Consider the following 25,713-nt stretch of genomic DNA (forward strand, 5'->3'; position numbering starts at 1 on the left):
ATAGATGAAGGTGCTTGTGAAGGCCCACCAGGTCACCCAACTTCAATCCTATTGAGAGGATTTGGGGCACTGTAGAGATAGATGTGCACATCTTGCACCCATTCGAGGAGCTGTTTACAGGAAGGGTCGTTGAACACATGCACACAACTACAGGCCTATATTGCTGATGTCAGTCCATAGTAGAATATTGGAAGATGTTTTATGCTTGTGTATTACACTGAAGAGCCAAAGAAACTGGTACACCTGTCTAATATTGTTTAGGGCCCTTGCGAGCACGCAAAAGTGCCACAACACGATGTGGCATGGACTTGACTAAAGTCTGAAGTAGTGCTGGAGGGAATTGACACCATGAATCCTGCAGGCCTGTCCACAAATCTGTGAGAGAACGAGGGAGTGGAGATCTCTTCTGAACAGCACAATGCAAGGCATCCCAGATGTGCTCAATAATGTTCATGTCTGGGGGGTTTAGTGTCCATCAGAAGTGTTTACTCAGAAGAGTGTTCCCGGAGCCATTTTGTAGCAATTCTGGATGTGTGTCGCATTGTCTTGCTGGAATTGCCCAAGTCTGTCAGAATGCACAATGGACATAATTGGATGTAGATGATCAGACAGGATGCTTATGTACGTGTCACCTGTCAGAGTCGTATCTAGGTGTATCAAGGGTCCAATAACACTCCAACTGCACACGGCCCACATCATTACAGAGCCTCCACCAGCTAGAATGGTCCCCTCCTGACATGCAGGGTCCATGGATTCACCAGGTTGTCTCCATACCCATACACATCCATCCACTCGATACAATTTGAAACGAGACTCTTACAATGAGGCAACATGTTTCCAGTCATCAACAGTCCAATGTTGGTGTTGATGGGCCCAGGCGAGGCATAAAGCTTTGCATCATGCAGTCATCAAGGGTACACGAGTGGGCCTTCAGCTCCAAAAGCCCATGTCGATGAGAGGGTTTCGTTGAATGGTTTGCATGCTGACACTTGCTGATAGCCCAGTATTGAAATCTGCAGCAATTTGCGGAAGGGTTACACTTCTGTCATGTTGAACCATTTTCTTCAGTTGTTGTTGGTCCTGTTCTTGCAGGATCTTTTTCTGGCCACCGCAATGTCAGAGATTTGATGTTTTACCGGATTTCTGATATTCACGGTACACTTGGGAAATGGTTGTATAGGAAAATCCCATCTTCATTGCTGCTGAGTCCCATCGCTCATGTGATGACTATATGGCAGCAGTAACTGATCTAACAACTGCACCAGACACTTGTTTACATATCTGTGTATTTGAATACGGATGCCAATACATGTTTCTTTGATGCTTCAGTGTCTGATCTTTGTGGAGATTGAAAACCTCCCCTGCAGGAATCAACATGTATTCGACAAACAACAACTGTATGAAACCCAGTTTGCTGTGTTCATCCATGAGCCCGAATAGGCAATGTATACTGTCATCCACTTGACCTATTATTCAGGAAGCTGTTCAGTTCAGTTTTGCACTGTCATCCAACGAACACAATAAGAGTTTACATAATGTCAGCCCACCTTTGTCACTGGATTAACCCCTAAACATAAAACCCTGAATTGTCTTGTTTGTATTATTTTGACACAAACTTAAAACCCCAAAAATACCTGGGCAATTTAAGAACAGATCTTCAAAAAAAAATAAAATGCTGCTTATATCCATTTCAGCAGTGATATTTAAGTGTTTACCTGCTAGAGAGCATCTGGTTCTACATTTGTAGCCTGTCTATTGTGTTTTGGTTGAGATGGTTGTCACTAGATATCATCTTTACTATGTGTAGTTTTGGATACTCAACAGTAAAACATGCACTTTCAGCATCTCTCCTGTATTAGGTTTAGGCAATGCTTTCAAAAAAGGATGGCTACAGTGATTCTGAGTTTGACATTGAATTTAACGGCTTGGAAGGTGAAGAAGAATGTGGCGTTACTACTCTAGAGACAGGGAGACTAGAGAGTTTAGTGATGAGTGCTCACCAGTGATATGAAGTAAATACATCCACTGTGCTCCAGCCAGCTCCTCCAAACTTCATGTTCACAGGAAACAATTGTGAAATACGTTGTTAGGCTTCATAGCTACACAGAAACTAAGAAATTAATTCAAGTTTCAGGATATCTTTTTAGTCAAAGTCCAGTACACAAGTACAGGTGGGATTTTATTATTGGTGATCTTCAAAATTTTGTAACTTATTATTTTGACCTGTAAAAGTTATCTTTATACATCTGTATGTAATGTCATTCATTATAAGATTTTTTTATTAATAAAAAAAATATTTTGTTTTTTGAAATGTTTGTGTGTGTGTGTGTGTGTGTGTGTGTGTGTGTGTGTTTTAAGGGGTTAAAGAGTTGATGGCAACTAGAACACAGCATGTCATTTTTTACAGTGAGAAATCTTCAAATGTAACAGTAGCCTAAGGTATAACCCAAGGGAGTGTTACAAGACCATTAATGTTCACATTATATGTAAATGACCTAGAGGATAATGTTGGGAACTTTGTGAGGCTGTTCAAGGATGATGTAACTGTAGATAGACAAATTGCAATGCTAGAAAATTATAGCAAAATGCAAGAAGATTTCTAGGGGATTGACATTCGGCGCAGGAATTTGCAATTGACCCTGGACATAAATAAGTGTAATGTAGTGCATATAAATAGGCAGAAAAAAATGGTTATTGTTTTGAGAGAAAAACAGTCTTGGTTACAGAGGAAACAGTATTTTTACTGACATGTTTTGCCTTTCTGCGGTATCATCGGAAAATTTTAATTTGCTCCGCCATATGCATTCATCACATCTTATGAGGCCATAGAAGGTCAAAACGCCTCAGTGAAAATATTGTTGCTCTTGCAATCAACACTGTTCTTCTCTTGGAATATTGACTATGATTGCCTTACCAGATACACTTTGGAGTGGGAAGAATTGTAACCGTTATTGTATTGCTGAGGAGTCACATATATTAAATATTGGAGGGAATCAAATAGTAGAAAATCCAGGATGGAATAACAATAACATGAAAAATTAGGAGGCATTGAGTTGCAGCGGCAGACACAATGAAAAGATACATTGAAATAATCAGCAACCAGTTGTGTAAAAGAAATGTTAATTTTTATAAATGGTTTCAGGCACTTAGTGCCCTTCATCAGAAGGTCAGAAGGTTATAACAATCACATTATTTGTGAGTGTCAACAATAAGATGCATAGAGCATATTTCCATAGTCGTGATTTATAGTGCCTACACAAAAATGGTATAAAGAAGCCATTTTTATACTGGCACTATGAACCACAACAAAAATCAAAATTCCTTTTATGCAACTGGTTGCTGTTAATTGCAGTGTATACAACTACAGATGCTGAATATAGATAAAATACTAAACAATGAAAAGATTACTAAACTGTGTAGGAAGAGACAGATTGTTACTTACTGTAAAGAAGACATATCAAGTTGCAGAGTGGCACAATTGAAAGACACTCACATATAGCTTTCAGCCACAGCCTTTTTCAGTAAAAGACATACACACACACACACACACACACACACACACACACATCATTCACACAAGCAAGCACACGTCACACATACAAGACAGGTGGAGAGAGAGATTAATGCTCTCTGGTGGACAAGGCAGGGACAAGCAGGGACAAGACTGCCAACAGGAGCAGCATCAGGAGGTTGCGGGGCAGGGAGGTGGGGAAAAAGGAGAGGAGTGGGGAAAGATGAGTGAATGTGTTGGCAGAGGTCTGCAGATAAACAGGGTGGGAGATGAGAATGAGGAAGTTGATAGGACAGAGGGGGTGGAAACTGTTGGGTGGAGGGTATGGGGATAGTTTATTACTGTATGTTGAGGGTGAGATAATTATGGGAGTGGAGAATATGTCATAAGGATAACTCCCATCTGCACGGTTCAGGAAAGCTGGTGGTGGAGGGAAGTATCCAGATGGCTTGGGTAGTGAAGCAGCTATTGAAATCAAGTGTGTTATGTTCAGTTGCATGCTGTGCCACAGGGTGGTCTATTTTGCTCTTGACCATAGTCTGATGGTGGCCATTCATCCTGGTGGACAGCTGGTTGGTAGTCATACCAATATAAAAAGCTGTGCAATGATTGCAGCAGAGGTGGTAAATGATACGGCTGCTTTCACTGGTGGCCTGGAGCCTGATGGGGTAGGATAAACCTGTGACAGGACTGGAATAGGAAGTGCTGGGTGGGTGGATTGGGCAGGTTTTGCACCTGGGTCTTCCACAGGGATATGATCCTTGTGGCAAGGGTTGGGATTGGGAGTACCATGGGGATGGACTAGGATGTTGTGGAGGTTGGGTGGGTCACAGAAGGGTGGGAAGTATCTTGGGTAGGATGTCCCCCATTTCAGGGCACAGTGATAGGCAATAAAAGCCCTGGTGAAGGATGTGGCTCAGTTGTTCCAGTCTGGAGTGGAACTGGATGATGCAGGGCACACTTCTTTGTGGCTAGTTCTTGGGGATGGTGGGAGGATTGGGCGTGTGAGGCGAAATGGCATTGGAGATCAGTTTGCGGACTAGGTCTGGGGGATAGTGCCTGTCTGTGAAGGCCTTGATGAGACCCTCAGCATACTGAACAAGGGAGTTTTTGTCACCGCAGATACACTGTTCCTGGGTAGCCAGACTATAAGGGGGGAGGGGGGGGGGGATATTTTTGAGTGGTTGGATGAGAGCTGTCAAAATGCAGGTATTGGTGGTGGTTGGTGGGTTTAATGTGGACAGAGGTGTGGATGGAGCCATCAGAGAAGAGGAGGTCAACATCTAGGAAGGTGGCACTGTGGGTTGAGGAGGATCATGTGAAGCGGATGGGAGAGAAGGTGTTGAGATAATGAAGGAATGAAGCTAGGGTGTCTTGTCCTGACCCCTGTTCATGAAGATATCATCAATGAACCTGAACCAAAGAAGAGGTTTCGTGTTTTGGGAGGCTAGGAAGGTCTCTTCTAGATGGCCCATAAAAAAGATTGGCACAGGAGGGTGCCTTGCAGGTGCCCTTGGTCGTGCTGTGAATTTTTTGTATACCTTCTCTTCAAATGAGAAGTAGTTGTGGGTTAGAATAAAGTTAGTAAGATGTATGAGGAATGAGGTAGTAGCTTTGGAGTCTGAAGGATGTTGGGAAAGGTAGTGTTCAATAATGCTAAGACTGTGGGCTTGAGGGATGTTAGTGTATAGGGAGGTGGCATCAACAGTATTGAGTAGAGATCTAGGAGGTAAAGGGGTGGGGATGGTGGAGAGTCATTGAAGGAAATGGTTGGTGTCTTTGATGTGGGAGGCCAGATTAAGGGCCATTGGTTGGAGGTGTTAATTCCACATCCCTGTTCACCAACATCCCTCATGCCCATGGTCTTACCACTATTGAACACACTTTTCCCAAAATCCTTCAGACTCCAAACCCACTACCCCATTCATCACACACCTTACTAACTTTATACGAACCCACAACTACTTCTCATTTGAAGGAACAGCAGGTAAACAAATCCATGGTACAGCCGTGGGCACCCACATGGCACCCTCCTATGCCAATCTTTTTATGGGCCATCTAGAGGAGATCATCCTAGCCTCCTAAAATACCAAACCCCCTTGTTTGGTTTAGGTTCATTGATGATATCTCCATGAGCTGGATTCAGGGCCAAGACACCCTATCTTCATTCCTTCACAGTCTCGACACCTTCTCTCCCATCTGCTTCACATAGTCCTCCTCAACCCAGTGAGCCGCCTTCCTAGATGTTGACCTCCTCCTCTCTGATAGCTCTATCAGCAGCTCAATCCACACTAAACCTGCCAACCACCAACAATAGTACCTGCATTTTGACAGCTGTCATCCCTTGCACGCCAAAAAATCCCTCCCATTTAGCGTGGGATGGCATATCTGCAGAGACAAAAACTCCCTTGTTCAGCATACTGAGGATCTCACCAAGGCCTTCACAGACAGGCTCTATCCACCGGACCTCCCATGCCATTTACCATCACACCCACAATCCTTCCACCTCCCCCAAGAACCAGTTACAAAGGAGTGTCCCCTTCTCACCCGTTACCACCCTGGACTGGAACAACTGAACCACATCCTTTGGCAGGATGTTGATTACCTACCATTGTGCCCTGAAATGAGGAACATTCTACCTGAGGTACCCACCCAATGTTCAAAACATCCTAGTCTATTCTTATGGCAAACCAAATCCCAACACTTGCCGCAGGGATCATATCCCTGTGGAATACCCAGTTGCAAAACCTGCCCAATCCACCCACCCAGCACTCCCTATTCCAGTCCTGTCACAGGTTTATACTACTCCATCAGGGCCCAGGCCACATACGAAAGTAGCCATGTCATTTACCAGCTCTGCTGCAATCATTGCACAGCTTTTTATATTGGTATGACTACCAACCAGCTGTCCACCAGGATGAAAGGCCACTGTCAAACTATGGCCACTAGTGAAGTAGACCACCCTGTGGCAAAACATGTGGCTGAACATAACACAGTTGTTTTCAATGGCCGCTTCACGACCTGAACCATCTGGATCCTTCCATTCACCATCAGCTTCTCTGAACTGCACAGATGGGAGTTATCCTTACAACACACACTCTGCTCCCATAATTATCCTGGCCTCAACCTATGGTAACATACTGTCCCCACACCCTCCATCCAACAGTTTCCACCGCCTCTGTTATATCATCTGCTCCCCATTCTCATCTCCCACCCTGTTTATTTGCAGCCCTCTACTAATGCATCTGCCCATCCTTCCCTCTCCCTCTCCTTTTTTGTTCCTTTTTTCCCCACCTCCGTGCCCCACAACTTCTTGAAGCTGCACCTGTTAGTTTTCTAGTCCCTGCACACTCCTCCAGACAGTGTTTGTGTCTCTCTTCACCCATACACTACTATCCCTTCCCCTTCCTCTCCTCCACCCCCTCTAGATTGCTGCTTGCATGTCAAGTGATGTTGCATTCCAGACCGAGATGCTGGGGTTGGTGGTCGTGTGTATGTGAGGTGTGGTGTGTGTGTGTGTTTGTGTTTGTGTGTGTGTGTGTGTGTGTGTGTGTGTGTGTGTGTGTCTTAGTGATGAAGGCTGTGGCTGAAAGCTACAAGGGCTATCCACAAAGTACATTACGTTTTAGAATTAAAAATAAATAAAGTATTGGAATTTTTTTTATTATATACAGATGAAAGCCACACTTAAATACTACTTTTCTATGTAGTTGCCATTTAAATTAAGGCACTTATCGTAGCGATGGACGAGCTTGGAAATTCCTTCGTCATAAAATTCGGCCACCTGTGCCTTCAACCACATGGTTACCTCTTTTGGGACAGAAAAGGTGTGATTTTTGTTGATTTCCTGGAAAGAGGCACTACAAAAAACTCTCAAAGGTACTGCCAAACTCTTCACAACCTCAGAAGAGCAATACAAAACAAGCGCAGGGGAAAGTTGGGCTCAAAGGTCTTGCTGATTCACGACAATGCCCGGGCCCACACGGCAAATGCCACTTGTGAAGTTCTCAAATCTTTTAAATGGGAGTTGTTTCCTCATCCAACGTACAGTCCCGACATGGCACCGAGCTACGCAGCGTTTTTATGATGACGCACAGCTTCAAGAAGAGGTAACCACGTGGTTGAAGGCGCAGGCGGCCGAATTTTACGACGAAGGAATTTCCAAGCTCGTCCATCGCTACGATAAGTGCCTTAATTTAAATGGAAACTATGTAGAAAAGTAGTATTTAAGTGTGGCTTTCATCTGTATATAATAAAAAAAATTTCCAATACTTTATTTATTTTTAATTCCAAAACATAATGTACTTTGTGGATAGCCCTTGTATATGTGAGTTTCTTTTAATTGTGCCCATCTGCAAATTGACGTGAGGTCCGCAGCTCGTGGTCGTATGGTAGCGTTCTTGCTTCCCGCGCCCAGTTTCCCGGGTTCGATCCCCGGAGGGGTCAGGGATTTTCTCTGCCTCGTGATGACTGGGTGTTGTGTGATGTCCTTAGGTTAGTTAGGTTTAAGTAGTTCTAAGTTCTAGGGGACTGATGACCATAGATGTTAAGTCCCATAGTGCTCAGAGCCATTTGAACCTCAACTTGATGTGTCTTCCTACATTGTTGATATTCCTACCTGTAGTTTCCTAGTTTCCATTGTTTAGGGTTACTAAACTTTTAAATTTCGGACAAAAAAGTCTTTCTTCAGTAGCAGAAAACACACACACACACACACACACACACACACACACACACACACAAGCACAACTCTCACACACACATGTGGCTGCTGTCTATGGCCACTTGGGTCCAATTGCAGGTTGTGCTTGCACCTGATGAGAGCAGCAATCTGGGGAAGTTAGGGGAAGACGTGCTGCTGTTGGAATGAGCAGAGATGTGGTGGAGACATGGATTCTGGGTGTTTAGGAAGGAGGCCTCTAAATGGGTGTCATCACCCATGGCCATGCTGGGGGAGGGCTAAGGGAAGAGGAGAGATGTAGAGAAGGGGAAACATCGAGTAGGTACATTGTTGGAATAGAAGGTATGGTAGTGCAGGAGTGAGAGCAGAGAAATGGATGGAGGGCAGGGACTAGTGAAGTTTGAGGCCGTGGGGGTTATGAGAATGAAGGGAATGTTGTAGGGAGAGTTCCCACCTGTGCAAGTGAGGAAAAGTGGTATTGGTAGGAATGATCCAGACAGCTCGGACTGTGAAGCAGTCATTGAAGTGATGCACATCGTGTTGGGCAGCATGCTCAGCAACTGGGTGGTCCAGCTGCCTCTTGACCATAGTTTGGTGGTCGCCTTAATGCAGACACAGCTTGTTAGTTGCCATGCCCATGAAGAAAGCAGCACAGTGGTTGCAGCTTGGTTTGTAGATCACATGGCTGCTTTCAGAGGTAGCCCTGCCTTTGACAGGATAGGACTGGAATAGGTAGTAGTGGGAGGTGTCTGGGATAGGTCTTGCATGTAGGTGTATTGCAGGGATAGGAGCATTGGGGCAGGGGGTTGGGAGCAGGGGTGGAGTAGGGATGGACAAATATAACATCTAGTTTTGGTAGGTAGTTGAATACTGCTGTGGGAGGGTTGGAGAGAAATTGCTGACAGCTGTCAAAGTGGAAGTATTGTTGGTAGGTTTGATGTGAAAGGAGGTACTGATGTAGCCATCTTTGATCATGAGGTCAACACTGAGGAAGGTGACTTGTTGGTTTGTGGAGGGCCAGACGGAGCAAATGGGGGAGAAGTTACTGAGGTTCTGGAGGTATGTGGATAGGGTATCCTCACCCTTGGTCCAGGTCATGAAGATGACATTAGTGAATCTGAACCAGGAGAGGGGGGGCTTGGTATTCTGGGTGGTTAGGAAGGAGTCCTCTAGATGGGTGGATAGGGTGTCATCATCCAAGGTCCAGATTGCAAAGATGTCATCAGTGGATCTGGACAACATGAGGGGTTTGGGATTCTGGGTGGCCTAAGAATAGGTTGGTGCTGGGTGGTGCCATGCATGTGGTTGTTGCTGTACCATGAATTTGTTTGTAGATGGTACCTTTGAAGGAGAAGCAATTGTAGGTGAGGATAAAATAAGTCCTGGTGACCAATAAAAAGGTTGTAGATTTGGAGTCAGTTGGGTGTTGGGAAAGGTAGTGATCGATAGTGGCAAGGCCATGGGCATTGGGGATGTCAGTGCAGAGGGAGGTGTCATCTTCAGTGATGAGCACATTTCCAGGTGGCGAAGGAATAGGAAATGTGGAAAGTCAATTATTGGTGTCTTTTGTATAGAAGGGTAGGTTATGGGTAATAGGCGGAAGGTGTTGGTCCATGAGAGAAGAGATTCTCTCAGTGGGGACACAGTAACTGGCTACAATGGGGTATCTGGGGTTGTTGGGTTTGTGGACTATAAATGGGAGTATGCATACAGTTGGATCAGAAATGCAACAACCACAACAGATTAATTCTAGGAAAGCCAGTTACCACACTGAGATCCATTGGAAGAATCCACAAAGGAGGTAGTTTACAAAACCCTTTCTCATGCTAATCAGTCTGGGACTCTTACCAGACAGGATCAATACAGGAAGTAGAAGAGATTCACAGAAGAGCAGCATGTTTTGTCACAGGTTCATTCAGTACCTGCAAAAGCATCACAGAGATGCTCATCTAACTCCACTGATAGACATTACAAGAGAGCTGTTGTGCATCAAAGAGTGATTTTCTGTGAAAATACTGAGAGCCTGCATTCCTAGAAGAGTGAGTCAACCAGTGTATTGTTTCCTTCTAAATACATCTCACAAAAAGATCGTGAATGGAAGATTAGAAAGATTCATGCTCACATGGAGACTTACCAATAATCATTCTTTCTGTTCACTATTTGGAGTTGGGATGAGTAAGAGGAGAAGAGAAAGTGGTACACAAAATGCCTTCAAGCACGCGCATTGAGGTGAATTGCAGAATATGTACATGTAGACCAATTTCTGCAAGCAGTGGGTGGCAGGTCTGAGCAGTCATGGATCTGGATCTGTGTCTTGTGGAGTCTGTCTCATGGTCTGTTACCACTGACATCAGAGCTTGAAGATATGCTATGCACTACTAGATAGATGTATCTTCTTCAGCAGTTTTCAGACCGTATTTGTTTTACCCCATATCTAGTGGTTCTCCACCAGTTGTCTAAACGTGTCACATACGTCTTCTTCATTGGCGACAACCACTTGCTTCTCCACAAACATTTGACAGTATCTTCCACTCCTGACTTGCACACTCATGCTTTTACGTTTCGTCCTCTAGTGTTTAAGAGCTTTACAATATATATTTTGAAGAGAGATTCAAAATATTTGTATCAATCCCTTGTTAACTGCATATTTAAAACTAATTTATTATCTTTTGTGTAAAATTAAAGCTAAGTATATTTATGAGGCTTAAGGACATATAATTATCTTTCTTTTATGTATGATCAGCAGTAATGTTTAATGCTCTTAATGTATGTTGAATAAAACAATATGAGTTAAATTACTTTAGATAATAATTCACAGTAAAGAAGCTGATTTGTGTGGCAGATTTGCATTAAGGAATGTTCCTGGCTGTTGATTCACAGGTTATAACACGAATCTTCTACTGCGTTAATCGTTCCTGGAGTGGCAAGATCACTCTGCCAGAGTTGAGGCGTTCGGACCTCTTACGTATTATTCAGTTACTGGAGGAGGAGGAAGACATCAACCAAGTGACAGCATATTTCAGTTATGAACATTTTTATGTTATTTACTGCAAATTCTGGGAGCTGGACCGAGACCATGATCTGTACATAGATCGACAAGATTTGGCTCGGCATAGTGAACATGGTATGAAGACTATATCTAGATTCTGAATGAAATCTTGTCTTGGGTTGGGGAAAGGGGGACAATTGAATGAATTTTTTAGCAGACTAGCATGCTAAATGGAAGCAGAATTCAAAATCTTTGGCCATAAAAGTTGCAGTCTGTCAGAAAAAATGGTATGCCTCAGGTTTCTTAGAAATGTAGTACATACAATAAAAATAATTATTTTCTAATCTTTATAGATATTTTTAAATAATTTTAAGAGCAATTGACGATTCTGTGTGCTGAAAACATTGTGTGTCACACAACAGCTGCATTTCTCAAATAATGTCGGTATTTGACAAAATGCCACTGGGATACAAAAAATTTCCACACAGAATAAACACCTCATATATGAAGTTGAAGATAATCTTTGCTACATGTATTTGTAGAAGAAAGGATAAAGTTATTTTTGTGATATTTTGAGTGTCACAAAACAGTTATTACATTGATTGTAATATTTTTCTGGTATAGCAGTAACTGGAAATGATCTCTTGAGGGTCTGAAACTCAATTTATTTAAAATAAAATATATGTGAAATTGCATACAGTGTACAGATCATTAGATCTGCTGTACAGGAGGCATGCCAAGTTTGAAAACAATATAATGATTTACAAAAGATTATTTTACATTGTTTTTTGAAAGTTATGCATTATAGATTAACAAGTATGCAAGTGTGTCTAATAAAAATACATATAAGACTACAGCATTTGTTGTAAATTAATAGTTTGAGATTAAAGTCTATGTATTTTTATTGTTCAAAGTGTAAAACTGTCTTCTATGAATTTTTCAGTGGTATAGTAATATTAGTAATATTTTTCTACTAAAACATTATGGAATAATCTTTTCAAAGAGACAAGGTCCATATTTAATGCATTGCTACTTTGTACTTTGTCATATGTATTTTAGCCCCATGTAGAGTGGTGTCTCACCATAAAGCTTTGAGTGGTGTGAGGGAAGTTTGAAGTTCCACTTGTGATGAATACCTTAGCTATATTTAAAACGGTATTTTTCAAGTTTGAATTGGTTATTGTAAACAAAAATCAAAATTTCAAAAATGTACAATGAAGGAATTGTTAGTATTTTTCATTGCTTAAATATTGGGTGATATGACTCATTTTTATGGGCAGCACATGTTTTTCTAATGATTTTCTTCTGAAGAGTTAATAGCCTTGTGCTGTTTGTAGAATTTGTCCAGAAATATATCCCATACCAAATAGTTGATTCAAATTAACTGTCCATATGGGTGGACCCATTGCAAAAGCTAGAGTATTTAACTTATTTGTCAAGGCTTAGGCCCAAGAATTTCACATGGCTTTCTTCTGCCATTGAGCAATTATTTTGAGCTATTTTTACAGGGCTGATGATTTGGAGACAAACTGCATTATCTGGATCTTTGTGATATTCAGTTTTAGTCCATTGTTGTGGAACAAGAATAAAAGTTTTCCTAGAACATTTGGTACACTATCTGGAACTTCTTAAGTAGTGTTGTTTTCTGTCATGACTGAGGTACCATGAACAAGACTGAATGAGCATCGATATGTCTTTGTGAATCATAAAGACACTGGACTTGCAGTCGAGGGGAGAAGGGTTAAAATTTCCATCCCACCATCCAAATTTGGATTTCAATGATTTCTCTAAATTGAATAAGGCAAATGCCTGGATGCTTAAACTGAAAATGACACAGTCAATTTCCTACCCCATCCTCAGCCTATCTGAGCTTGCTGTTGACAGCACATTAAACCCCAGTCCTCTTTTTTGTGGTTGAATACACTCACTACTAAAATATTTTGTCTTTTCCTCTACAAACATGTAGAAAAGAAAAAAAAATGGATATGAAACTGTAGTTAAATAAAGGTAAAAAACTTTTTCTGGCTAAGTGATAATAGGCTTAGGCACAAATTAACAGAACATGTGTAAAATACTGAAGCCCGTCATTCGTCGTTCATTTTACCCTTCATTCTGCTCTGCCATTTGGTCAGTTTCAACATCTATTATAGAAGCTATTTTTACTTTGCAATCTTCATTTGTGACTACCTGCTTTGAAAAAAAGTATTACATTAGCACCCTCTCTAGAATCCTGACTTCTTATTTGTAGTGTCAGTCACTTATACCTATAGTTACAGATTTGCATAATCTAAAATCGAGGAATATATTGGACATGAGAAGTAGCCTTTACAAAGTCCCCTAGCTTAAAAAAATTGCTGTCTATAATTTTTTAAAATGCTATAGATTGCTATTAAAAGTGTTCTCCAACATATTTACTTCATACTTTCACTTTCTGTGGTATCTTGTCTTTATTTTTGTTTTTTATGGAAAAATTATTTTTAAATGCTCAAGAAACTTATTGATTTACTTATCTGTTGCTTCTGCTCTGGTTAGTCACCTTCAGCAAGTGATCACTTACTCCCCATTTCTGTCTCTCATAATGAACCATGCTCATGATTTGAGATATTTGATTCAGATTTATTTGGTGCTGTTTTACTGTGTTTGATGGTGTGTCTCTCTGCAGGTGTTAAGATTTTGAAGAACAGTGCTTTAACAATACAATTTAGGTACATGGAAAAGACCTTTGCAGGTGAAAGGAAAACTGTTTACCTACTTGGGAAAGATATATCTTGTCTATTTGTAATACTAGATGGAACGTTAGAGATTGATATCAAGTAGATACCAAAGTTGTTGGTCCTTAATTGGTGAAAAACAAGGGTATGAGATGGCAGTGTCCTTACTGAAGAATACATTTCAGTATTTGTCATAAGTGATTTTTTTAAAAAAAAAAAAAAAAAAAAAAAAAAAAAAAAAAAAAAAAAAAAAAAAAAAAGACCACAGAAAACTAAATCAGAATGACCAGTCACAACAATTTGAACTTCACTTGTTTTGAATACAAATTCAATGCTTTAATCAATGTACCAAGTAGCTTGATCCTGTACACTTCTCAAACACAAAATGTCTGGTTTTGGACATAGACAAAATTTCTTGTTAATACAAACGCTAAACAACCAAACTTCTTCACAGTATAGCGTAGGTATTCAGAAGTCAATAGATTTAAAAAAAAAATTAAGTCATTAGTCTACTTTTTTGCTTTATTTTTGTAACTGTTTTATTATTTCGAGCAGTAAAATTACATTACATAGAGCATTCATATTCAACAGCATTATCGTCACGTATGATTGACCGAATATTCTCGGGAGCCGTCACTCGTGGACCAAGGCATGAAGACAAGATGAGCTACACAGATTTTGTTTGGTTTTTATTGTCTGAGGAAGATAAAACACACCCAACTGCAATTGAATATTGGTTCAGGTATGTAATGAAATATGGAAAATCACAATTCTACACACCATGTACAACTGTTGAGTGCAATTGCCGCATTTTCCCCCCTGGAGTGTCTCTTTATACTTTCTGAGCTGTTTTATTGAGTTTAATTATATGTGTGAATAGTTATATAAGATACCCACTTCCACAGTTCTTCATTCATCAAAGAATATTAAATATCATGCAGGACAGTTTTCTTAGGACACAATGAAATCATTTATTTAATCAACTAAGATTTTTAGCTCATACAACATAATGGATTGTCTTAGAAGTTAACAGAAAAGTTGTTTCTCACCTTAAACAGATGTTGCACACATCATTAGTAGCAGCAACTATCCAAGCTGCTAATGCACCAACAGTACTTTGCTTCTCACACTTGCTGAAGGGTGGTGGGATCAATTTTATGAGTGATGTTGCTGAAAGAGAGTTGTTTTATTGTATCAAGTCTGTGAGTACGGAGCATTGTGAGTGTTACGAAAAATATTGTGCATTTGTTCAGAATGTGGAAAAAAAGTTTCAGTGAAATGATGACAAGTCACATAGTGCCCAGGATTAGACTTGTCAAAAATGACATTGTGGTGACTAAGGGGATTGTACGTTACCTTGTGCACGCTTCTAGTGATAATGTGTGCTTATGCCAGATGACATGAAAATGTGAGGATATTAAGTGAACATGGAGGAAGAACGTTTGATTGAAAGCCTAATCTTCACTGTTGAAGTCACGTTCTACATATATTCACTGCAAACAACCATATGGTGTGTGATGGAGAGTGCTGTCACTTCTCTCAATTCCTGTCTCGGTTGTAAATGGTGCGTAGGATGAATGATGGTTAGCAAGCCTTTCAGTGAACTCAGATCTCTCTACTTTTACCTTTACATTCTTTCTGCAGGATATATGTAGCAGCAAGCAATATTTTGGTTCACTCTTCTAAGAATTTACATTCTTCATATTTTAACAGTAAACTGTGTTGTGATGCACAACATTCCTCTTGTAGCATCTATCACTGTTGGCTGAGCATTTTTGTGATGCAATGGCACTTTGAACAAACATGTGATGACACATGCTGCCTGTCTTCAGATTTTCTCTATTTCCTGTTTCAGTTCTAAGTGGTAAGGACCCCAGACTGAGGAGAAATATTCAAGGATTTTGTAAGTTGGTGGACTGCACTTCCAGAGGGTTCTTCCATGAATCTGTCTACCATTTTCCAGTGCTATGATTGGTTTTATATGGTCACTCCTCTTTAAATTGCTCCATCATAAACTCCCAGACATTAAATGGACATGACTGTTGCCGGTGATTGTTTGGCAATTGTTTAATCAAACAGTAACAGGTCTTTCTGCTTGTTTATGCACAAGACACTGTGTTTACATACTGGGTCAGTTACCAGTCACTGCTTCAAGCATTGCTTCTTTACAGTTCTTCTGGCATTTTGCTACAAGTTTATAGTGTTCAACTTTTCTGCATACAATGGAATCACTTGTCATGTTATCCACTGTAGCCAGGTCACCAAAAGAATGCCCCTGACACTTCATTCACATGGACCACATTGTGTGGAAGATACACATAAGTGCCAATCTGAGCTCTGGAATTCTTAAACCTCGCCATGGTGATGGTTCCGGGTTGCTACTGCCACTACTCAAGGTCATGTGTGCTGCCATGCTTCCTTAGTGACTGCAAAGGATTTGTCATGTGTTTATTATTTGTCACGGTTTGTGAGTTATCAATTCAATTAGTGTTAAAGGTGCAATGTAAAATATCATTAACTTCAGATGTAATGTCTGCACAAACTAAGTTGTCTGCACAAACTAAGTTGACACTTGGTGTGGTGGCTGATGGGAGCAACCATAAGGACATTTCTCATTTACAGTTGCTCCCATCAGCCATCTTTGTGAGTGTCAACTTAGTTTATGTGAATAATATGTGATATAACCTCTTCCTCAAGCTGTAGTAAATTAGGAAAGGGTGCAACTTTAAAGAACCTCTTGAATTAATATACACTCCTGGAAATGGAAAAAAGAACACATTGACACCGGTGTGTCAGACCCACCATACTTGCTCCGGACACTGCGAGAGGGCTGTACAAGCAATGATCACACGCACGGCACAGCGGACACACCAGGAACCGCGGTGTTGGCCGTCGAATGGCGCTAGCTGCGCAGCATTTGTGCACCGCTGCCGTCAGTGTCAGCCAGTTTGCCGTGGCATACGGAGCTCCATCGCAGTCTTTAACACTGGTAGCATGTCGCGACAGCGTGGACGTGAACCGTATGTGCAGTTGACGGACTTTGAGCGAGGGCGTATAGTGGGCATGCGGGAGGCCGGGTGGACGTACCGCCAAATTGCTCAACACGTGGGGCGTGAGGTCTCCACAGTACATCGATGTTGTCGCCAGTGGTCGGCGGAAGGTGCACGTGCCCGTCGACCTGGGACCGGACCGCAGCGACGCACGGATGCACGCCAAGACCGTAGGATCCTACGCAGTGCCGTAGGGGACCGCACCACCACTTCCCAGCAAATTAGGGACACTGTTGCTCCTGGGGTATCGGCGAGGACCATTCGCAACCGTCTCCATGAAGCTGGGCTACGGTCCCGCACACCGTTAGGCCGTCTTCCGCTCACGCCCCAACATCGTGCAGCCCGCCTCCAGTGGTGTCGCGACAGGCGTGAATGGAGGGACGAATGGAGACGTGTCGTCTTCAGCGATGAGAGTCGCTTCTGCCTTGGTGCCAATGATGGTCGTATGCGTGTTTGGCGCCGTGCAGGTGAGCGCCACAATCAGGACTGCATACGACCGAGGCACACAGTGCCAACACCCGGCATCATGGTGTGGGGAGCGATCTCCTACACTGGCCGTACACCACTGGTGATCGTCGAGGGGACACTGAATAGTGCACGGTACATCCAAACCGTCATCGAACCCATCGTTCTACCATTCCTAGACCGGCAAGGGAACTTGCTGTTCCAACAGGACAATGCACGTCCGCATGTATCCCGTGCCACCCAACGTGCTCTAGAAGGTGTAAGTCAACTATCCTGGCCAGCAAGATCTCCGGATCTGTCCCCCATTGAGCATGTTTGGGACTGGATGAAGCGTCGTCTCACGCGGTCTGCACGTCCAGCACGAACGCTGGTCCAACTGAGGCGCCAGGTGGAAATGGCATGGCAAGCCGTTCCACAGGACTACATCCAGCATCTCTACGATCGTCTCCATGGGAGAATAGCAGCCTGCATTGCTGCGAAAGGTGGATATACACTGTACTAGTGCCGACATTGTGCATGCTCTGTTGCCTGTGTCTATGTGCCTGTGGTTCTGTCAGTGTGATCATGTGATGTATCTGACCCCAGGAATGTGTCAATAAAGTTTCCCCTTCCTGGGACAATGAATTCACGGTGTTCTTATTTCAATTTCCAGGAGTGTATAACATATGACTCTATTTTGAGAAAGAAAGATGTAGTGGCTGGCCTCTCACACCATTGTCAGAAATCATTGAATGAGTAATTACTGCTCTGAAAATCAGAGCAAGTTCTGTGAAAAGAATAGCAAGGAGGAAGGAGAACTGTGCTGTTCTTTTGACTCCAGAGAAAACCAGAGTGTGTATTGCTAAAATGACAGAACTGAATAATTTTCAAGAGGATGCAATTTGGTGACACAGTATATGACTATTGCAGGTGGGAAGAATATCCAACCTGGAAGAATCTGCTTCTCTCACTGTGCAATTGTGAGTTGTTTTTTGGAGGAACAACCAGTCTTTCAGTTTAATGAAGATAGGATTTTGATGAAGAACTTTTTTTCTGGAAGAAGAGTTCTGGTTGAATGTGAGGATATCATTGCCTGAAGACACTGCTTTTTGAGGGAAGTATCTAAATGTAAACCTTATGAAATTATTTGGTTGGACAAAATGTGAGTAAAAGCTGGTCATTCCAGACTGACTGCATAGACTGATGACACAGCATGAGGAGCAATGAAAGCTCCAGTTGGAAAAGGCACTCAGTTCACTCTTTTACATGCTGGAACAATCAGTTGGTTTGTACCAAATACTTTGTTGTAGTTTGCATAAAAGAAATTTGGGGACTACCATGAGGAAATGAATGCAGCAAAATTTGAAGAGTTGTTTGTATACTCTTTACTTCTGAACATAGAAGGGAACTCCGCTGTAATACTGGATAACACACCATATCACTCTGCTCAGTTAAACAAGGCCCCTACATGCAGCAGCAGGATGAGTGACATATTGGACTGGCTAGAGAAGTACATCATAGATTCATCTGATATAATAATGAAAAAGGCAGGAGTGCTGGAATACTTGAAAAAGCATATATTGCTTAATATCATTTGTGACATTGACAAAATTACAGAAGAAAATGCTCACAGAGTGCTGTACCTTCCACCATATCATTGCTATTTTAATGCAATAGAGATTGTCTGGCCTTGTGTGAAATTATACATTGCAGATAGAAATAAGTCTTAAATTAAAAGGCACTGAAGTTTTAGTACATGAGGCCCTGGGCAGTATTACTCTCACAAAATGGAACGGTACTGTCAAACACAAGTGGTACATATTGGATTATTAGCCTTTTTTCATGCTTCAGTATGGCATTGCCACAGCTCTAAAATTTTTGGATGGGATATTTGCAGACAGGTGACCATCATAGCATCACATCAAACAGCCAAGTAGTAGCAATGGCAACAAAGTCACTGGCTGTCAGGGACTTTCTTTCAGCAATTTGACTATAGGTCAGTTATGTACATTATGAGCTTACCTAACACTCCCCTGGAGCACGCCTAAAGCTACTTTTGCATCTGAGGATTTGTCACTGTTAAGAATAACATGCTGTGTACCAATTAATAGGAATTCTTTAATCTAATCCCAAAACTGGTCTCTTATTTGGTACACTTTTATTTTGTTCATTAGGTGACAGTGCGAAAGTGTGTTAGAAGTCAAGGAATGTGGTATCAACCTTGGCACCAGTATCTACTGCCTTCTGGGCCTCGTGAACATAGTGAGCTGAGTCTCATAAGATCATTGAATGTGGAATCTCTCTCCAGAAAGGTTGTTCTGTATGAATGTAAAATACGTTTGAAATTTTTACAATGGGGTGATCTCATCAATAGTAACACTTTCCAATCATTCCACTTCATTGTAAGTAAAACAGGTTCATTATCTCTATCTACAACATAGTTGAACAAATTAAGCTTTCTGAAAAAAGTAATTGTTAGTGTTCCATAAAAAATTTTCAGTTAGAAGAAGACAGAATGACTCACCTTCAAGAGGTAAAATTTCAAGTAATGCACATAGAAATACTTTAAAATAGAAAAGAAAGCATTCCAATCTTTTGGAGCTTGTATGTTTCATCTTAAGGGAGTAAAGAGTCTGTTCATCACCAGCTGTTGCCTGTGACATATCTCCAGGGCAGCACATTATGTATATAGTTTTTCCTGTGTTTCCATCGTAGTATATATTGCTTAAATTTTGTGCGTGTTTTTGTATTTAAGAGGTTTAATCTTACATTTCATAACTGTAAATTCAGCCATTCTGTAGCTGAGTTGTCATTTCTTCTGAACAGCTAACTTCACAGTTCATTACAGCATCAGTGTCCACTGCTGACATGTCAGGATGGTAACAAGTTGCATATCTAGGTCTCTGTCAGCTTTTACAGTTTACTTCTTGCTAGGATGGGTGGGACGTGTGCATGCTATATGCAGTTGCAGAAAGAGCTGGCCGCAGTTTGCAAACAGTTGAATGTGGTTTTGGCTACAGTCAGGCACCTTCAGGTTGCTGCTTTGGGATGAAGCAGTTTCAGAGAAACTGACATGTCACTTGCAGTGTCACATGACATGCCTCAGGGGTTGCTTGTTTTGCCCACGGGCTCTGCTGCCAAGGCACCTCCTAGTGTACCCAATGCAGTGGATCCCCAGCAGGGTGAGTGGTGGGATGTAGCACATTTGCATCACTCAAGGCCAATGTGGAGGCTGAGTGTCTGGCCTTGCCCATTTGTCCTGTGAGTAAACAGGTGGCCGTTCCTTCAGCATGGTCCAAGGAAGCACATGTGGGCATGGACTTGCTAGTTATTTTTAGCTTTAGAATTGGGTGTGTTATGGAGCCCCTTAGGCAGATAGCGTTCGGAGCTGGAAAGAGTGGCATTTTGCACTTGGTATGTCTGCCGAGAGGCCTCATCCAAGATGTGGAGGTGGACTTGCTGTGGCTACTGAGCATGCGGAATGCAGTTATCCACAAATTGTGGCTCACACTGGCACTTACAACACCTGTCACATGGGTTCTGAGGCTATCTTTAGTTTGTACAGGTGGCTGACTGAGATGGTGAAGGCTGTTGGCCTTGCACATGAGATGCAAGCAGAGCTTTGCAATTTGCAGCATTATTCACAGAGGTGGTTGGGGTCCATCGGTTTGGAGCCAAGTGAAGAGTCTCAACCAAAGACTTTATTGACTCTGTGACAGTTTTTGCTGCAGATTTATAGACCTGCATTACCGGCTGGGGAATTGTAGGTCTCCCGTTGGTAGATTAGGGGTGCACTAAACAGAGGAAGCAGTTATTCGGGTTGCAGAGTACTTGTGGAGTGCGCATAGGGATTTTTTTAGGCTGTGTACTCTGATGAACACTCATTAGGTAATTTGCAGATAGGGACATCAGATTTCATTCATAGTAAAGGCACCTTGACTTCCAAAATTTTATCAGTTAACTGTCAAAGAATTCAGAACAGATTTCCTGAATTTACTGCCCTCCAGGAAAACTCTCATTCTTAGGTTATTCTTGGTAATAAGAGCTGGCTAAAACCCAAAGTAGAAATCTCTGAGATTCTTAGCAAGTCATAGAATGTTTACTAAAAGGACAGATTAGATGCAATAGGAGGGGAGTGTCGATTGTAGTTGACAGAAACATTGTCCTCTATTGAGGTTGAAATCGAGTGTGACAGTGAAGTTATCTGGTCACTTATAACAGGTCTAGGTGAAACCAAATTAATTGGCATTTTTTTTCGACTGGCCACCCAATTCTACTGTGACACTTCTAGAGTCATTCAAAGGAAGTCTACACCCAGTAGTGCGTAGATATGCAGATCATGCAGTACTAGTTGGAGGCGGCTTTAACCTGTGAAATATAGATTGGGACATCTATGGATTAGTTGCAGTGGATGCAGGCAGTCAGTCTAGTGAAGTTCTTTCGAACATGTTTTCCAAAAACTGTCTTGAGCAGCCAGTTCAGCAGCCCACACATAATGTTAACGTCTTAGACCGTGTAGCTACAATTGGGCTGGACCTTATCAACAGCGTCAGTATAGACATGGGGGTTAGTGATTATGATGTCATCATAGTGACTGTAGTTACAAAAATTAGTAAATCAATCAAGAAGGCTAGGAGAGTGATTCTGATAGAAAGAGCAGATAAGCAGTTGTTAGCATCTCACTTAGACAATGAACTGCAGTCATTAGGTCCAGTACAATGGAGGAATTATGGGCAAAGCTTAAGCAGATTGTAAATCATGCTCTGCTCAGGTATGAGCCTAGTAAGTGGATTAAGGATGGAAAGACCAACTGTGGTTTTGCAACGAAATTTAGAAAAGGCTGTTGCACTCTTGGTTCAAAAGAGAACATGCAAATGATGACAGGCAAAGGTTAGTAGAGATTTGTGCATCTGTGAAAAGATCTACGCATGAGGCATACAACTATTACCATCATCATACTTAAGCAAAATTTCGTAGGTGGGAGTATACAGAACAGGTTCTGAAAGATGTGAGTGGTTCAAAGACTTGTAAAGTAATATAATGCAGTACGTTGTCCTTGACAACGAATGTTGATCAGAGACAGAGAATCATAAGGATTGCCCCAGGAAAGTGTGACAGGACTGCTGTTATTTTCTGTATACATAAATGATCTGGTGGACAGGGTGAGGAGCAAATCTGTGATTGTTTGCTGATGATGCTGTGATGTACAGGAAGGTGTCAAAGGTGCTTGACTGTAGGATGATACAAGATGACTTAGACAAAATTTCTATTTGTACGATGAATGGCAGGTAGCTCTAAACATAGAAAAATGTAATTTAATGTGGCTGAGTAGGAAAAACAAACCCATAATGTTCGGATACAGCCTTAGTAATGTTCTGCTTCACACACAGTCACATTGTTTAAACATCTGGGGATAATGTTGCAAAGTGATGTGAAATGAAACAAGCAAGTGAGGAGGTAGGGAGGGTGAATGGTTTACTTTGGTTTATTGAGAGAATTTTAGGAAACTGTGGTTCATCTGTAAAGGAGACAGCATATAGGACGTTAGTGTGACCTATTCTTGAGTACTGCTTGAGTGTTTGGGATCTGCACCAGGCAAAATTAAAGGAAGACATTGAAGCAATTCAGAGGTGGGCAGCTGGGTTTGTTACCAGTTGGTTCAAACAACATGCAGGTGGTACGGAGATGTTTTAGGAACCCAAATGGGAATTGTTGGAGGGATCACGACGTTCTTTTTGAGGAACGCCATTGAGAAAATTTAGAGAACAGCAACTTGAAGCTGACTGCAGAATGGTCCTACTACTGCCAACATACACTTCACGAAAGGCCCATGAAGATAAGGTACAAGAAATTAGGGCTTATATGGAAGCATATAGATAGTCAGTTTCCCCCCTCTCTATTTGCAAGTGGATCAGGAAAGAAAATGATTAGTAGTGGTACAGGGCACCTTCTGCCACACGCTATATGGTGGCTTATGGAGTTGGTATGTGGATGTAGATTAGAGTGATTTTTTTGAGGAAGGTTGGAAATAGGGGTAAGTCTTTTGGCCCCAGGCAGACAAGGACTCACCTATTGTGAGAATGAGGAGAGAGAAAGATGAATGCTGCAGGGACAGATGTCACAGGAAGAAGGTCAAAAATAGTACACTGGTAAGCACTGTGCCAGCCTCAGTTCATGGATGACTGAAGGGCCAGAGTGAGTAAATGAAAGAGGAAGAGAAATTAAACATGGAATGAATAATACCATTAAAAATTAGAAGAAAGTTAAGCAAGTTAGTGTGCATGGGGGAAATGGAGTTGTGTGGTGGATTGTTAACTGCGTTCAGTTTGATGGTGGGATGCATGCTAATACCTGGTGGTTAGTCAAGTTTTACACAAATTCCAAACACTTTTAATATATTTCATTTTAGACTAGAACAAATTTTGTTGGTAGACACTAATCTTTCTTTCTTTCTCTTCTTTTTTTAATGGTATGAGTGACACTGAAATTATTGTAACTGTCATCTTAATTATTATCTTTTGGAACTCAGACCATTTACTCAAAATACTCTCCCTGATGTTCTAGGCACCACTGCACTGTTTCAGAACACTAGGTTGTATGTTTCACATAGTTTTCTTTTGGGAGACCCTTTAGGTATGCATCAAAACAGAGGTGGGTGCTTCTGAAGACTCAAAATTGTCTGTGGATGGTTCCTTTCACCTTGGGGAACAGGAAGAATCACCTTCAGAACAAGAAGAAATTGCATGGACCCAAGTCCCTTCAAAGCAGAGACCTCGTTTTTGTTGTGTGATGAGCTGGTGTATTGTCATACTGGAACAGAGTCCCAAGCAAACATGATTTTAGACAGTTATGTGGTGCATTTGAAGAGTTGGCAAACTTCAGAGTACCAGCCAAAGTTACAGCCATGCCTTCACCCACAACAGTAGTTGCAGTGTGGCCATTTGTCATGAAGAATGTGTGCACCACTCTTTTCCTCTTCCTTCATGCTCTTTTCACTTTTGCTATGCAGGCCCCTTCTGTGATACAAAACTTATGACTGCCACTTCATTTTAAAATTGAATTAGTGCAACTATTTTTTATCGCCAGTGTGGTATTAAGTTCTGCTTTTGGCTATATAGAATCAAATGTTTCTGATATTTACTGGCAGAATGCAATGCACAGAGCTTTTCACTCAGAGTTTATAAGTTGCAGAATCCAGTAACTGCATATCTTTTTTATTTTCCTTTTTGAGTTGTTTTTCTGGTGGTGTCTGAACTCATAAAGACAGCAGCATATGGTTGCTTTGGAAGATGGAAAAGTGTTGTGTAGTGTCCTGCAAACATTCTAAACAATGAAACTTCATGACGCATCAACAATTTTTGATCAGTCCTACCTTAAAATCACAGAGCAGAAATAATACCATTGCAACTCATTCCTGTATAAGTCTAACTGATGGACATAGCAAAAGAAGTGAGAGACTATCAGCCCACTGTGTACCCAAGAAAACTGAAACTTCCACAACCTATGAACAATGAGAATATTTCTTGGGATTGAAATAATCATAATTAACCCAGCACATCTCGGAACTTCTGGAATGAATATTGAAATTTAGAAGCACAATTTTGTAAATGAGAACTTGTCAGTTATAGCACTTGCTAATTATTACATTATTTCATGACTGCTCTTGTAACTGACAAACACCTATCTCATTCCATAATTATATTGACTAGTTTGGTCTGTATTTTTCAGTGCTCCCATTATTGATAAAATTCGTAAGTACATGTTAAAGTGTAAAAGGTATATATATTTATTGAATTGAAATTATGTGGGTAAACTTCTTTCACAGGTGTATGGATCTTGATGGTGATGGTTTCCTGTCCATGTATGAACTTGAATATTTTTATGAGGAGCAGCTGCAAAGAATGGAAGCACTGGGCATGGAAACGTTGCCCTTTGAAGACTGTCTGTGCCAGGTAAAGTCATGACTTTAAATTGTTTCTCACTGCATCAATTCATATGCAATCAAAAGGGCAATTGGAAAATTTTAGAGTTTGACACGCCAGATAGACAGGTCAGTACTGACTCCTGTGTTTCTTTGGACTCCCTTGTGAATACTCTGTAGGTGAACAGCTCGAGTTTCCTCTATGATTTTTGCCCTAGGATTTGAGGGCAAAATATCCCTCATCTCTGGACACTGAGCAAGGTAATCGAAGCCATGGCAAAGGACATCGCAGTGTTTTTCAAGGCTCAAGTAATAAGGAGAGTACCAGTGAAAGGATGGTTCATGGTGGTTGATTGGTTTGTTGAGGTCACAGGAAGGTAGACACAGGAAAACAGTTTCTGGATCA

The 25,713-nt window shown here is 41.5% G+C and overlaps 1 protein-coding gene across 1 annotated transcript in view; it reads left to right on the forward strand.

Annotated features, from left to right (window-relative positions):
• Positions 1 to 25,713, forward strand: part of LOC124593964 — a 341,740-nt gene that overhangs the window by 260,846 nt on the left and 55,181 nt on the right. Inside the window, exons 6-8 of the mRNA XM_047132311.1 lie at positions 11,073 to 11,316; positions 14,484 to 14,634; positions 25,212 to 25,338. Coding sequence (XP_046988267.1) covers positions 11,073 to 11,316; positions 14,484 to 14,634; positions 25,212 to 25,338 — 522 coding nt within the window. The remainder of the gene's footprint in view (positions 1 to 11,072; positions 11,317 to 14,483; positions 14,635 to 25,211; positions 25,339 to 25,713) is intronic.

This window comes from Schistocerca americana, chromosome 2 (genome assembly GCF_021461395.2).
Source record: "Schistocerca americana isolate TAMUIC-IGC-003095 chromosome 2, iqSchAmer2.1, whole genome shotgun sequence".
In the NCBI taxonomy this organism is placed as follows: domain Eukaryota; kingdom Metazoa; phylum Arthropoda; class Insecta; order Orthoptera; family Acrididae; genus Schistocerca; species Schistocerca americana.